General features: G+C 39.0%; 1 protein-coding gene across 4 annotated transcripts in view; it reads right to left on the bottom strand.

Annotated features, from left to right (window-relative positions):
* RABGAP1L (RAB GTPase activating protein 1 like) overlaps positions 1-16,477 on the bottom strand; it is a 248,515-nt gene that overhangs the window by 101,993 nt on the left and 130,045 nt on the right. For all 4 annotated transcript variants that reach the window (XM_032192057.1, XM_032192060.1, XM_032192059.1 and 1 more), the window contains one exon: positions 7,001-7,114. In XM_032192057.1, coding sequence (XP_032047948.1) covers positions 7,001-7,114 — 114 coding nt within the window. The remainder of the gene's footprint in view (positions 1-7,000; positions 7,115-16,477) is intronic.

Below are 16,477 nucleotides of genomic sequence, written 5' to 3'. Positions count from 1 at the left end.
ACAACAAATGGGAGACATTTGTAAAAAAGAGGAAATCCATGGGACTACAAACAAGTAGTTTTGGATAATTTGGTTTTAAAAAATTGCAAGTTAATTAGTGGACATGTATATACATAGGACATAAGAGAAACACATCTGAGAGGTCCAGTAAATGGGACATATCTTGGAACATTTCTAACATGTCCTAGAAGAAACCATGAACTATTAAAGAAAATATATATGTATGTATTAACTGTTGAATCTGCTTGTTTTTTGTTTTGTTTTTAAATTAATTTCCACTAGGCCCCTCCCCACAACTCATCTTCAAAAGCAGCTGTTACAAGATACTTAGATCTGAACATGAGAATTAGATCAAACTGGAAAAAAATCTGCTGATAAGTCAAAGCAAAAGATTTTTATTTAAAAAAAAAATAGTCTGTAGAATCTACATGGTTTCATTTTATTTGCCCCAAGCAAATGCATTTTTGAAGCTTTATGCATATTTCCAATTATTATTATTATTATTTGGTTTTAAATAACCTATGGGACTTGTTATTGCTGAAATGTGATGTAATTAACCAAAATACCCTCAAAAATAAGGATGCTGCCTACAGATACCTCAATAATATTAAGTTCTTGATAAAAGATCTAAGATGAATTAAGATTTATCCTTTCAAGGAATTTAGGAGCATTAACTTTGTTTTTCTGTATGAAACATGAAAGCAAAGCAAAATCCCAAACCTCCTACTTCCACTGAAGTCACTGTTTACTTTGTAATTTCAAGAGAATGGGATTTTTCCCACGACAAGCTTTGATAATGTAGTAAACTTTCAGTTGTTATTTTCTTAAGCTCTTCAGGAACCTCCAGTCACAATGCATCAATTAACCAGGATCTGAAATATTCTCTTTCTCACAACTGAGATTTAATAACAATTCTGTCTCAAAGCCTATTTTAATTCCTTTTAACTTAACGAAGACCTCATCTACAGAATTAAAGTGTCTTTTTAATAACTGTCTGTCTTCTGCAGAGCTGAAGTGTGCAGTTATTAGCAAATCATCAGAAAGCGAACAGTTTGGAAGCAAAAGAGTCTCATCAAAAAAAGTCCATGGTAGAGAATCACAGAAGTAGACTTCTTTCTGGGAGTGATTTTTTTTTTTTTTTTTTAAACCACATGCATATTGGGAAAGTGGTTGAAGAATCCAGAGATGGACAGAAATTCTTCTTTAAAATAATTATTGGAGGAAAATCTTCCGAGATCAGAATCTTCCATGGATACAAAAATTCTAGGTATGTACTGCTGAAAAATGAAAGGTTGCTGATCTGAATGTAATAACTCAGCTTTGGGATTTCTGCAATTACTATGTATCAGTCCTAACGGTTTGAGAAAAGGAAGAGTAAGGAGCACATCTTGCATTCCAGACTGAACTTTGTTCACCATTTTGTCCTCATAAGCACGGAAAGTATTGCTTATACTTCCTGAAGGTTCACATGTACTTGAAATAGCAGCAAAATGCAAAACACTAACTAGTAAGTATCAGCTTACAGTCACACTGCCAATTTGCCTTTACCATAGTAACTCAATTCCATTAATTACAATTACATCAGAAATTAAGCAGATCTCTTGATAAATATTTCTATAGTGCCTGCCTCATAAAAAGATCTTTCTCTTGTTTGCCAGAGCTTTCATCCCCCCCCACCCATACAGACACGCTTCACAGCAATGCCGTGGAAAAGGTACAAGCAGAGGCCCTACAGATCTCCATTCCTCATCTGCAGTACCGGTGTCTCTCTTGTCAATAGTAAAGTTTTCTGGCACAGGGAACTCGCTTCTCTGAAATAGTGACAGGCGAACTGGCAAGCTGCTTGTTAACAGCCATGCTAGATATCTCTGTCCCTGGGAAAAAAAGCCAGAAAATGTAACAGAAATGCAAAATTTTTAGAATTATAAGCCTGATTTGCTCCCTTGACTTATTCTCTGTGTCACTACCGAAATGACAGAAACAATCCAGGACATCTTCTCGGTGTTTGATACAGAGATGACTCTGTGCTGGAGTCCATCTCAGTAGAGTTAAAAACCTGCATGGTGCCTGAAGAAGCTGTCAGTGAGAGCACAATTTAAAACGCCACACCTAATAGTACAATGTAAGGCTCCACATCTAAATTTATTACAGGGCCAACAGTCTGAAGGTAGGGATATTCCTACGACTGTCCCATCCTACAGGGAATTTCCATGTTAACTGAAAAGTGCATTTTTCAAAATTAGTTACTCATTTATTGAGTGTCCCTGAGGGGCAGCTGTACCATATGCACTATACCTCCTACAGAGCCACAGGCCTAGCAAAGGCCCAGGGAACAAAGATGGGTTCGCACTCACTCAGGCAAGCCCCTGAACACAGTAAAGTCTTTACTCCATTTCTAGCACTTGAGATTCACAACCCTGACCTTTTTACTAGTACAGTCTCAGCAGAAAATCCATATGCAGGAACAGTACTGCTGCTGCCTCGCTAAGCACAGATGCACAGAGGAGGAACCTTATTAATACAGAAATTGAAGAAGACAAGGCAACATTAAAAATCCTTTGCATGAAATAAGAAACAATATTTACTAAAACTGCTCTTCAATCCAGTAGTGAAGAAAATAAACAACTAAAAATAGATGAAAAATGATTCTTAACAGATTCTGTTTATGCTCCTATGTATATTCTAAAATACAATAGACTGCTATAGCAATGAAATAGACCTGCTCTTTGACAAGTAATTAAACCAAAGGGGACAAATACTTAAACCACTCATTTGTAAACTTGAAGAGATACTAAGAAAATATTGAGAAATGCAGAAGAACACGTGCATGCAGAAAAGAGGTCATAATATGAAAGAAGATGCTGCAACAACGTGAAAATGAAAACAAAACAAAACATACAAACAAACAAACAAAAAAAAAAAAACAGGATGGCATTCAGCAGCAGTTCTGCCATGCTGGAGGATGAGCCTAGAGTAATCCATCATTTGTTGCTTAGCACGATATAGAAGCTACTGGTCACAAAAGAGCAATTCAAAGACATTTTCGCATTTCAATTATACAGCAAAGAGAGTAAAGTATTAGCTTTACTAGAAAAACAGTTCATCATTCCCTCTACTAATCTGGGTATCAACAAACAGGCATTGTGACAACTGCTGAAATGCAGTGTCTCTTTTCAAGCCAAAAATCACACTGATCCCAGGCAAGTATGACTGGGTCTAAGAAAAAGCTCCGAATTTGATAAAGCAAGGAGATAAGTACTCAGTAACAAAAATACATCATGACACAAATGATTCATAGCTTTTCATAATGCCTTTTTCACTGGAAAACACTGACACCAACTCCAAATCTCTGAAAAATTATTCAACCACTTTCACAAAAACACAGAGATGTTGTATATAATTTTCTCAGTTTGTCCAGTAAGATTATTAACCTAGATAAACTGATTACCAGGCAACATATTCAGTTCCTGCTATTAACATCACAGTGGTTGTTTATCAAAGAGGAGTTACTTTAATCAAAAAATTAGAGAAAACATATCTCGCATTACATAGTGCACTGCGTACCCTCCAAAACTCAAGAGCCACACACCTTGATTCCCTGAAGGATAGAGCTGTTAACTACATATGCAAGCATGGAAGGAGGTCAAGAGTACTTTTCTGCTATGCTTTGTAACACAGCGAATTAACTCTTTAAATATAGCTTGAATTTTCATGTTATTTAAACAGAAAGGGTGCAAGAAATGTAAGTATTTCCTGAAGATGCTTGCTCTGGAAAATCTAGCTTATGCGATGTCCTCAAGTGAAATCTCCGATCTGGAACTTTTTTCATTCCTTATCACCACTGTCAGCCTTAAAGTTTATTTTTAGATACTTTACTTTGTCACATAAATGTTATGCAACTGAAGAAGTTTCCATCTTTCCTGATTTCCCACTGTTCTGAAGAAGAGATTAAGAGATTGAACTAGAACTGACAGACCTGTTCATATGAGGCAGTGAGCTTTTAATGCTTTTCCTTTTTATCTGACTGCTCAGATCAACTCTCTTTCCAGTAGGGCATGGAGAAAACGCTCCTCAGCTCTTTACCTTGAGGAGGGAGGGTAGTCCCTCTTCTGGCCTCATTCAGCAATCCCATTCTTCAAACATCCTGTTGCCATTTCAGAAGAAGGGTGTGAGTGCATTAGCACCTCTGATGGAAGTTATTCCAGTAACAGAGCAGCCAGTGGAATGGCAACTTTATAAGAAAATTAATTAGTTTTTAAGAGTATTCCTCTAAAACTCACCAAGTCAATAACAAACTCAAGGTCCAGCTAGACACAGCCATAGATGGGTCATTTGCAGAACAAAGCCATCACCATTTCAGAAAACTGTACAAGTATGAGGAAAAGGGGCTGCCTAGAAATACACTTTACAGTTAAGCTTCATCTCCATACTGGCAAGTAGGTAGAAACTGGCAAGAATAAAAGCAGTAAACTTATGAATAATTCAATGTTGAATATTCAATATGGCTGTTATACTAGGAAGCAATGCTTCACAAATCCTTCTTTGAAGGAACCACTGAGTACATAAAAGAATAAGGCAGTCAGTATAGTATACAGGGATTTTTAAAAGACATTCAACAAGATTCCTTCCCAAAGACTTTTTAGGAAACTCAGCTGCCACAGAAGAAGGCTCAAATAATTGATTAAATGATAGGAAATCAAGGGAAGGAATAAACAGTCGGTTTTCGCCCACAGAATGAAGGTGAAGTCTCTTGCAGAATCTTACAGAAATATATGCTAGGTCTGATGCTGCTGAAAATATCCATAAATCATACAGAACACAAAAAATAGCACAGAAACGAAGTCTGGTGATGATACAAAGCTGCTTAGAGTAGTAAATTAAAAGCTGATTGCAAAGATGCTATGCAGAACCTGTTCATATAAATAGAGTGGCAAAATGGCAGAGGTGATTCGACTGCAGATAGAGAATGTTTCAAGGGAAAAGCAGTCCTCAACCTGATGCACATGCTGGTGGACTCTCATCTAGGCTCTTCCAGAAACCTGAGGGTGAGAGAAGCAACATCTGCAGCTCCTTTCTCTGCAGAAGTAGAGGTCCAGAGGGCAGAAAAAGCCCTGGCTGTGGGAGAGAAGTGCAGTTCTTCACTTTTGCTACAGACAACCCAGAAAGGACTGAAATGTCTACCTCTCTGAAGCTGTCTGCTAGACAGAAAAGTCTGTTAAGTCATTTCTAGTTCAATCAGTTTCCTTCCTTTATCTTCTCTTTATTAAACAAAATAAGCTAAGATACCCATTCATGAGAATGAGATTTTCTTTCCAAAGAATGTTCTCAAATCAAGTTCATCCTTGGCATGGAACTTCTACAGATTCTTTCCAATTTAGCAGTAGTCATCTAATTCTGGACACTGTAATGAAAAGCAGCTGCAGCAACTGTAAAAGACTGAGTTGTTCAAGTGATTCTATTCCTACCTAAGCTTCATCTACATACACATCCTTCTACACTTCATTATTTACCATTCCCTTCTCCGTGTCCCCTACAAATTTTTATCAGAAATGACTTTTCTGTTTTCTTTTAGGTGACTAACAGGAGAACATCAAATAAACAAGAGATCTTCGTGACACCTTGTTTGAAATACATTTGATTCAATGCTGCTACCTTTAGCAACCTGTTAGACAGTTTTTAATTCTTTAAAGTGTATTTTATTCATATTCTAACTAGTCCAGTGATTATAATTTTCTTAGCATTGCATCAGACTACATGTTCTACAGAATTGTGATAAAATTGCCTTCACCAAAGAAAATCGTATTTCCTTTTTTTATGTTAGCTTGTCAAGATCTATTTTCAATAAACTTACAGGCATTCATTATAATATACTTCTCACATTTAATTCTTGATAAGCTGAATGCCATTCCATCATTTTTCACTTAACTGATAGCAAACTGACAAGTGAATAATTACCTACCCATCCTAGTTTTTCTTTTCAAAGCCCTCCAAGATTAGTGAGAAATCAATATAACTGGTCCGAAGTCCTCCCTGATCTTTTATTTTCCTATTATTAATTTTTATGTGGATTATTTAGGACAATGAACTTCAATATATGTAACCTAAGCAGCTATTTTTAACAGTTGTCCAAATTACTGTTTGAATAGCAGACTGTATCATCATAGAATTTATCTGAAGAACAGGAATACGTATCAATATACCCCAAAGGCAGGACACTCATGTCTACTTGTTATGACAACTCCATCATTTCTGTCTATAAATCAGCTGGAGGAGGAAACAGAGTAATAAGGAAAAGAAGAGCAGTAGAAATGTCTTTGTCATTTTTTCTACATGTAGAAAAAAATGTAAAACAAAAACTAACTGCCAAAAACACAATAAAATCTGACAGCAAGAGAATTACCTATCTAGCTGCAATGTTCTACCTTCCGGATCCCTCCTGAGCAACAAAACTCTATCTGTATAGCCCAGCCAAATCTGTTCACTTAGTACTTCACCTTCCCTATATATGTATTTAAATTGAAAAACATTAGACTTTTCCTTGATCAGAGGTGCTCTGAAGTTGTGAGTGAAAAGCTATACACAGAAATCAGTTGTGGAAAGGTCAGCTAACTTGTTCTCTAGATAATTATCTCAGAGATATTCCTGCTTAATCTAACTGCAAAGTTTGCTCTGTGGATTTCTCTTCCTCTGAAATCCTCTCTGCCAGGAGGGAGGAAAAAAGTTTTAATCCACCATTCTTCTACTGAAACGGCCCTCTGATAGCAAGCTGCCTGTCAGTAAAACTCACGTGAGCCTCAGCTCTTCTCACGTGCATCTTAGGAGATACAAAATGCTAAGTTACAAAAACTATTTCAGGATACCTAGTACTATTCTTCACATACATCCAAGTAAAGTGTTAAAAATGTATTGATTAGTGATTTGGATCAGAACAAGGTTAGCAGGGCAAAATACAATCACAGCAAAAACATGAACACTTGAAAATTCAGAGTACTGACTGTACCTTACAGATTTTGTATAGAGATTCCTGACCGTCTCCTTCTGTATCTTTGAAATAATCATGTGCTGGAAATGTACGATGAATATCTCGTGTGATGACACTCTCTTGAGCAGAATCCTGTAAAATGAGAGAAAAATCCCAAAATATTGGTTTGGTAACAGTGTAATTAAACAAACAGAACACAAAATTCTATGTGCAGTCGATGTGGTTACGTTAGATAACTGCTTTACTGACTGAGTCATACTCCAAAAATGCTTTGGGAAGAAACTGAAAAGCTTCTAGTTTTGAACACAGTAATAATTTGACAGTTTAACAAGAGCAACGTGGCATGTTTTCTGCCCTTCAGGCTTGCAGTTCAACTTCAGAACTCATAGAAAATGACTGGTTATTTAATTGTAGGTGCATTTTTCCTACAGAACATATGCTTACTGTATTTCTCTACAAGCAAAAAAAGAAAATCAGACCATCTCTCAAAGGCTCAGAGGTATTAATTTTAAATGTATATCAATCTACCATAAAAACCATGTTAATTACAAATTAGAGCTATTACTTAGAAATGTTCAAAGTCCATTGTTAAGTGGTCTTTAAGAGAACAAAATCAGAAATAGTACAAGAAAATGTTATACTTTCAGGTAAATCTCATATCCTCCTTGCTATTAGAACACCTTTGATAGCTTTTAATTTCATTTTTACATTGACAAGGAACTAGGGATAAGTTCAGGTGCCTAAACATGTGTGTCAAATGCCGTTTTAGAAGCCCTAAAATACCTTGCCTGATAAGCAGCTGCTACTGCAGAAGGATACAAGCCTCCTGTAAGTGCTGCATCATCTCTGCAAGCTCTACATGGACGATCTGCATACCCACATACATCTAAAATGACACCGAATGCCCCTGTTTAGTCAACTGAATTGATCTCTAGCCATACCTGCCTCTGTAGATAAAGAAGTAATTGCTTACAACACTGTATTGCTATGAAAAGCTGGAAATCGTTGCAAAAAGAGCTGAGAAATGCTACTGTGTGTATGAGGAAGTGATACCAAAGCGTCAGAGCTGGAACTGCAGCAGCTAATCCATTATCTTTGGGTTCCAGTTACTCTCAGTAGGAGATAGTACCTTTAGGTCAGTAAATAGCAAACACTGCTTTTAATTATTACCTTTGTAATCCTGAACGAAAAACCAACAGAAACTACACATGCAATTTAGGAAAGAAATCCTTTATAAACACTTTTATCTTGAGAACAAAATACATCTGTTTACCATAGAGAAGCCCTCAGATTACAGTTTGTAATCCAGGACGCTCCACAAAAAAAAAAAAAAAAAAAAAAAAAAAAAAAAAAAAAGTTTTAAACCCGCTGGAGTCAGCAACCAGGTAATCTCCCAGGTTTAGGTGGTTTCCTAATCCCATAAAGGCCCTACAGTGTACCTACGCTGTGCAATAAGGCAGCTGCCTGCAAGTACCCAAGGTCAGGCTGGTGGGGCCCTGGGCAACCTGCTCCAGCAGGAGGTGATCCTGCCCATGGCAGGGGGAGGATTAGGTGAGCTTCGAGGTCCCTTCCAACCCAAACCCTTCTGTGAGTCTGTGGCTCCATGAAACAAGCAGCTCCCAGCTACCCCAGAGATGGGAAACTGAAAACCCAAGAGATCAAAATCACAGAATCATCTAGGTTGGAAAAGACCTCCAAGATCACCTAGTCCAACCTCTGACCTAACACTAACCAGTCCTCCACTAAACCATATCACTGAGCTCTACATCTAAATGTCTTTTAAAGACCTCCAGGGATGGTGACTCCACCACTTCCCTGGGCAGCCTGTTCCAATGCCTCACAACCCTCTCAGTAAAGAAGTTCTTCCTAATACCCAACCTAAAACACCCCCGGTGCAACTTTAGCCCATTCCCCCTTGTTCTGTCACCAGGCATGTGGGAGAACAGACCAACCTCCACCTCGCTACAGCCTCCTTTAAGTTACCTGTGGAGAATGATAAGGTCACCCCTGAGCCTCCTTTTCTCCAGGCTGAACAAGCCCAGCTCCCTCAGCCGCTCCTCACAGGACTTGTTCTCCAGACCCCTCACAAGCTTCATTGCCCTTCTCTGGACTCGCTCGAGCACCTCGAGCGAGGGGCCCAAAACTGAACACAGTACTCGAGGTGCGGCCTCACCAGAGCCGAGTACAGGGGGACGATCACCTCCCTAGCCCTGCTGGCCACACTGTTCCTGATACAAGCCAGGATGCCGTTGGCCTTCTTGGCCACCTGAGCACACTGCTGGCTCATATTCGGCTGACTATCAACCATCACTCCCAGGTCCTTCTCTGCCTGGCAGCTCTCCAACCACTCATCTCCCAGCCTGTAGCTCTGCTTGGGGTTGTTGTGCCCCAGGTGCAGGACCCGGCACTTGGCCTTGTTGAACTTCATACAGTTGGCCTTACAACATCCTTACAGTCCTCCTGAGTGGCCTGCCCTCTTTTCCAAAGATCATAAACCTTTTTTTTCCTAAGCTCAAGGAAATCATGTGGTTTCTCCATTCACTCCCATTTGAGCTAAGACAATAGCTAGAGTTGCATCAAGTGCAAATGTGGCATTAACTTGTTTTCTACCAGCACTCCTTTGAGTAATCTTCTGTTCCCTTTGTTCTCAACTTGCCGTGTTACACCTCAGCTCCATCCTTCCTCCACACCCTCTGGACCCAGTCCAATCCTCCGGTGTTGCACACAGCAGTCTTCCTCTTTCCTCTCCCCACTTTCCCCCCAAAGTTCAGGTCTTCTGTGAATCTTTGCTATCCTGAATGTTCTGTTTCTGACGCCCTAATTTTCAGTGATCTCAACTGTTGCTCTCCCTTTGCTTGACAGTAACATCTTTAGTACAAGGCAACAACGCAATCTGTATTTTGTAAAATACCAGGCATGTTGTTATGTGCTGAGAAGAGGAAAGCTTGCAGAGAGGAGGTGTTTTTATTACACTTGCTGATACAGCTGGAGAAAATAAACATGCTTTTGTGCTTCCACCAGGTTACCATCAGGACTTGCAGGATCTCTAAGCATCACACAACTATTAGCGACTGAAACTAACCACGCAGTTTAAATCACATGCAACAAAACCAGGAATAATAATAAATGTTTAATAATGAGCAGCTCTCTAAACAGACTTCTTTAATGAGTATTTTCATTTACTTGGCTTCTAAACACAAGAGCAGCTAAATAATGGCAGTCTCCCCCTCTCCGACAGGTCTGACAGGTTGGTGACATTCCTAGGAATTGCCCTGAGCAGCATTTAAGACCCACCGGCACAGAACAGTTACCAAGCCTGCTGGGCTTCCCGTACCACACGGGGCCGCCTGGTCAGGCACAGCTGCAGCAAACAAAACTTCAGGGCCCACAGCGAGGACGGCAACTCAGTGCTCTCATATCAATGCCCCAAATATCAGTCTGGAAGCAGATTTATGCTAGAAATACTGCTGTGAGAACAATCCCACTACAGGCTGAAACCCTGACGTCTGATCCCTCTCTGACTGCCCATGAGCACCTCCCAGGACTGACCATCCTGCTGCAGGCATGCTCTCCAAAGAGAACGGGACCCTGGTGGTCTCACTCTGAATGAGGCCAACCCCAGCCTTTGAGAGATGCAGAAGCAAACAAAACTCCTGCGAAAGCACAGACCTCTGTAACAGTGCTGTGCTGTTGACCACTGCAAAGTAATTGTAATGCACTGCCTAAAATACCCTTTTTCAAGTGGCACAGTCTCGATTAGCCTTAAGAATGATGTTAAAAACTTCAATTCCTCCAGTTTCTAGGTGGTTCATGGTGACTGTTCGTGAAACTACCTGAAATATATAAGCTTCACAGCATGAACAGTGAAAGACGCCTGTGAAAACTCCCATAAAAATATGCATGATAAAGAATCAATATCTTGGTTCAGCATCTTCTCTTTTTCTTACAATTGGCAGTAAACAAGTCACTCTTTGAAAAACCCTTCTATTTTATACTTGTATCTTTATAATAATCACTTTTTCTCATATAAACAAATAATTTTCCTGTTCATTCTTCAGCACAAGTTTGGAAAGATGCAGGCATTTGAAAGAAAGTCAGAGGAGGGCCACTTTGTCCACCACACTCATCTTTCTCCTGTCCTACAGGCAGATGATGTTTGACTTCCCTGTACTTCTGTCTTTTCCTTAACTGTGAGCACATAAAAGCTGCCAGCGTAGATGTCCACAGGAGGACCACAAAATATCTGTGTAAGGGCCCAAATACAAATTCACTTTTACTGCCTTGGAAGGATTCTGAAGCAGAGGCTTCATTCATCAGTAAGAACAGGCACGTCTAAAAAGCTAGGGGAAAATAATTGGAAACTAAATGGACAGAAAAAGGAATTTAAAATAAAAGACAGAACAAACTTTTTCTCTAAAGACAACATCCATCTGAAATACTACAAAACCATGAGTTTAAAAAAAAAAAAAAAAGTCCAGAGAGATCAGTGTAGAACTACTACTAAAATATATATATCTACAAAAAAATGTTAAATTTTCTGCCTTTTTTCAAACAGAATTCATTTATAGCCCTGTTCTCAGGAGTACCACTGCAGATTAGTTTACCCTTATCCTAATTCAGGATTTCAGAGACAGTTTTTATTCTTCTGAAACTCATGATTAGTTAATTTCTTATGAAAAAAAAAAAAAAAAAAAAAGATAAGGTGAGATGGCTATCAAAGCATGACGAGTTCTAACGATCTTTCTCACTTCTAATAATTTCTGTGCTGCCAACTCAGAGAAACAATATTCTACTGAGGAAAAGAATTATCTTCATATGTCAACTTTATGACAGCTGACATCCTACTGAACAAGTTCTCTATTTTGAGTCGTCACACTTTAAAACAGCTGAAGTTCTGCAACTGTGAAGCAACTGTACTGGTATACTGACTTGTCGACACTGCTGTTGTTTTGCACTATTGAGACGCCACTGAATGTGGACGTAGGATGCCAGAAGGCAGACTGAAATAGAAATACAGAGAAAGAAAGCTATTTACATTAAAATAAACAGTAAAAGAAAATTAAGGCTATAGAGGCACTCAAAGTAAGAAATATAGGGCAATCACTGTGTATGTATATCAGGAATTATGTTTTAATTAGGAGCACTTCAGACACTTCAAATGAGATTCCTGCTCATGTATTGTCCTGAGAGTACCTATTCTGGAGATGGATTTTGGCTTATGCGGTAAAAGTGCCTCCTGCCTTGCTTTCCTTTGTTGTAAGAGCTGGAGGATATGGATGGTATGTGCCAGAAGAATGCAATGAAGACAGAAAAATCTCTCAGGGCACGGCCTCTTGATGCTGGTTGTTAAGACTCAGATCCTTTTCCAAACTAATACCCTTAAATTCTTTTGTGAAAACAGGCATACAGCTTCCACAAGAAAAATTGCAAGTCGTTGGTTGAGTTTTCCTTATTACATAGCTGCCTGTATTACCGCTGTGGACTCGGTATGGAGAAATGCAGAATCACTTACAACGCAAGGAAAGGAAGGAGAGTTGCTTCAAAAGTTTTATGTGAATACTAAGAAAAACAATAAACTAGGTCACAGGTGTCTCAAACCTGGCACTCAAACTGAGCAGTACTTCTGACCTCGATATCCTTGTGCTCCATTTCCCTGGTTAATAATAATTCCCCATCTCAGTGGGGTGTTGTGGAAATCAATTAACATCTGAAGTGCAGAAATACTGCAGTGATTGAGTCCTACAGAAATGCCAAATCGGAAAATAATAACTTCATCCTCAAATCCTGATTTGAATGGTTTATAGTAAGGCACAGGGTTACACAATGAAAAATAATAAGTGGGGAAGGAAAAACAAACAAACAAAACCCTGCCCATTAGATAAGTCCTATTCTTTCTGTATACAATACGGCAGGGATTCTGGGAAGAAGACACCAAAACCACAGAACTGTGGGTGATTGAGACTGAGTCAGAATGCATATGAGTAGACAATTTTATACCGCACCTCTTAAGTTCCAAAGGTTTATCTCTAATCTCATAAAAAACCTTTCTGGTTTGGTTTTATTCCATTACATGCAGAAACAAAATGATTTATATGTGCCAAAGAGTCAGCACAAGTTCACCTGAATGAACCCAATTACAAGGTCTGCATTTCTGGTGAGGTGTAAGCAGCTGATCTTTCATCAGATTGTCCCACCCGTGCTTTATCTCTTCACTACCCCAAAATAGCCAGGTACCGCAGTGTCAGGAAATAAGAAAAAATAAATAATCAAAATGTTTTCAGCATCTAATACTACAGTACATCGTAAGTCTGATGTGTCGTACTCCTTTGGGACTAGATACCAAAACTCTTGTGACCTATATGGAAAGCAACACTCCCAGGCTGCCACAGGTGTCTATCACTCTTTTAGCCAGAGATACATGATGTGGAAACGCATCATTCATGGTTCTTAATCCTGAAATGCTGTAAATGTAATTATTGACTGTCAAGTCCATGTTATTAGACATTGTTTCAGTACGCGACACATGTTGCTGAAGAAATAACTTTGTTTTTCATTTTGCTTATTTTGTTCCTTAAAGATTTTTTTGGTGTTCTTATACAGTTCCACACATACAACTAAGATGTGTGTTACTCTAATGGGAATAGGACTAATAGCTTTAAATTCTCCACCTTCACAAATAGGTAGCAAGCACAGAACACACAAATCAGTCAGTATTGGTCTGCAATGAGCCATGTACCTAGCATGCAGCTTTGCCCCTCCTTATTACTGACATGCTCCCAAACTCCTGCTTTCAATGAAACCTACCATCCCACTGTGCCAGCACATGCACACAAATCACAGAACCATAGAATCATTAAGGTTGGAAAAGACCTCCAAAATGATCTGGTCCAACCAGCACCATATTACCAATGTCATCCTCTAAACCATGTCCCTAAGCACCGTGTCCAACCTCTCCTTAAATACCCCCAGGGACGGTGACTCCACCACCTCCCTGGGCAACCCGTCCCAGTGCCTGACTGCTCTTCTGAGAAGAAATGTCTCCTCATTTCCAGCCTGAACCTCCCCTGGAGCAACTTGAGGCCGTTCCCTCTAGTCCTATCACTGGTTACCTGTGAGAAGAGGCCGACCCCCAGCTCCCCACACCTTCCTTTCAGGGAGTTGCAGAGAGCACTGAGGTCTCCCCTGAGCCTCCTCTTCTCCAGACTAAACACCCCCAGCTCCCTCAGCTGCCCCTCACAGGACTTATGCTGCATAATTGTCATCTGGGAACTCTCCAGATGACAATGACCTCTGATAGATGATACCTCTATGAAATATCATCAACCCCTTTCTCTCATCATTTTCCATACACATTATAGCCCTCTCAGTAGAAGTGTGATCCAACAAAATCCCAGGTTCTTTACCAATAAATATCTGGGAAAAAAAAATCAATAGCTCTTCCTTTTAAAAACAGTCAATAAAAGAGGTTTGGCTTATGTTCAGTTCTTCTATAGCATTTTTGTAATATACACCTTGTAGTTCAGCTCTTTTCTATAAATAGGTATTTCTATCATCATCAGCTTTTATTCAGCAGAGAGCAGAAAACACACAAGAGTACTAATTAACAAAGAAGCAAACTGAGAAAAAAGCAGTGGATTACTCTGTAGAGACTTTAAAAAAAAGGCACACATCAAGATATTTGACATGAACATAACACTTAGGTTAGCTCAGTAAATACATTGGTCAACTGCACTTTGCAAATTGTGACCGCTGCATTGCTTGGGCAAAACTGCTTTCCCCAAGCAGAAAGACCCCCCCATCAGTAGCTCCAACCTGAGCAGACCTGTGCTTCTGGCAGCTCAAACCTAGAACTGAATATAGCGTCAGTCTCTCTTCTCTCCTTGGCATAAATGCAACGATTATTCTACATGCAGCTATAAAAAACGACATGCTGTTGTAGCATTCTCACAGGTAAGGCAGAAGCAGCTCAGCTCTTATCAGGGTTGAGCCATCAATCAGTCACAAACCAGATGACATTTTTCTGTAGCAAATCACAGCAACATTAGATCAGCTACAAAATACTCATTCTGCATGTGCTCACTCATTCTCAAAAACAAAGACTTTCCATGACCTTTACTATCTTTGTGTTTTATTCTCCTTCCCTTGTTCTTTACACTGTCCCTCTCTGGTATGCGACTGATAGATAATTTATTCTATTTCCTCTGCCATATCCTTTATGAAAAATGTCAAAAGAAAAATGCTGTTTGTACTACCAGGCTAGAGATCAAATTTTGAATGCACCAGGCTCAAATTTTTGCCATTGGCATAGTAAGCTGTGAAGCCAGTTTCCCCTGAACACTTATCTTGAAAGCTCCCTGATCTCCCACAAGATATAAAGAACTCTGTACATAAGCAGATGGCTTTGGGTTTCTTTCTTTTCCATATGATGTACAGTTGGCATGACGGGCCATGTGCATCTATTTGTAGATATGACAGCATTTCAATTTTGATTTTATTGTGTTTGGGGCTTTACTTGTGTCAGACAATCTTAAGCAAAAATGATATCAAACATTTTTGTTAAAAGGTGGAGAGGAGAGAATTTTTTAAGCAGTGGATTTTATCTTTTTTTTTTTTTTTTTCTTGTTTTTAATAGCTATTACTTAGGAAGGTTCACCTCTGCAGAGGATACGAAGAACAGAACAATTAGACCAGGTGAAAGACATGTTGTCCAGGTTACTCACCAGTAGTTCACCTCTTATCTTAGAAAAGTGTATAGGCACTACCTCATTAACAGGCAAGAAAAAAATTTAATCCACTAACATATTTATGTAGCAAGTTAATTTTGTTCAAGTTCCTTCTGGTTTGCTTATTTTTAGATATGGTTTTTGCTTATGTCTCCTCTGTTAGAGATGCAATTCTATTTGTAAAGGCTAGAAAAAATGTTTTTGTGATTAATCTGTAATTTGAAATTCAAATATTCCCAACTCTACCACCAACTCACTGGGTAACTTCCAGAAGCAGGTAAGCCTGCTTCTAACAAGCAATACTGAACTGCACCCTTGGCAGATGGCTGTGAAAGACTATGTTGAAACTGTTTACATAAAATCAAAAAGGTAGTGCTACAAAACTTTGCTCAATTTTATTAAGTGTCTTGAAATCTTCACTACAAGAAAGATTTTTCTTTCTTACGTAAGAAAGAAAACTACAGTTACTAGCTAAAAAGACATTTAAAAAAAGTAAACTCATTTAAAAACCTAGTGCCTACAAGATTCATCTCCTGCAGCATCACTGACCAAGTAGATGTCTGTGTAGTCAGTATCTCTTTCAGCATGTTTTTACTAATTCTGAAATTAAATCTACTTTTGTCCATGTGTTTTTGTTTGTTCTTTATATAAGAAATACAAAACCTGATGGTTTCACTGGCAGCCCTTGGTATCACTCGGCATTCATATCGGACTTGAACACTGAAGAGCAAGGCTCTTTAGCTTGTTTGGAGTATTTAACACCAAAACCACT

This window comes from Aythya fuligula, chromosome 8, assembly GCF_009819795.1.
Source record: "Aythya fuligula isolate bAytFul2 chromosome 8, bAytFul2.pri, whole genome shotgun sequence".
Classification (NCBI taxonomy): Eukaryota; Metazoa; Chordata; class Aves; order Anseriformes; family Anatidae; genus Aythya; species Aythya fuligula.
The sequence above is the reverse complement of the archived record's forward strand: the minus strand, read 5'-3'. Positions and strand labels throughout refer to the sequence as shown.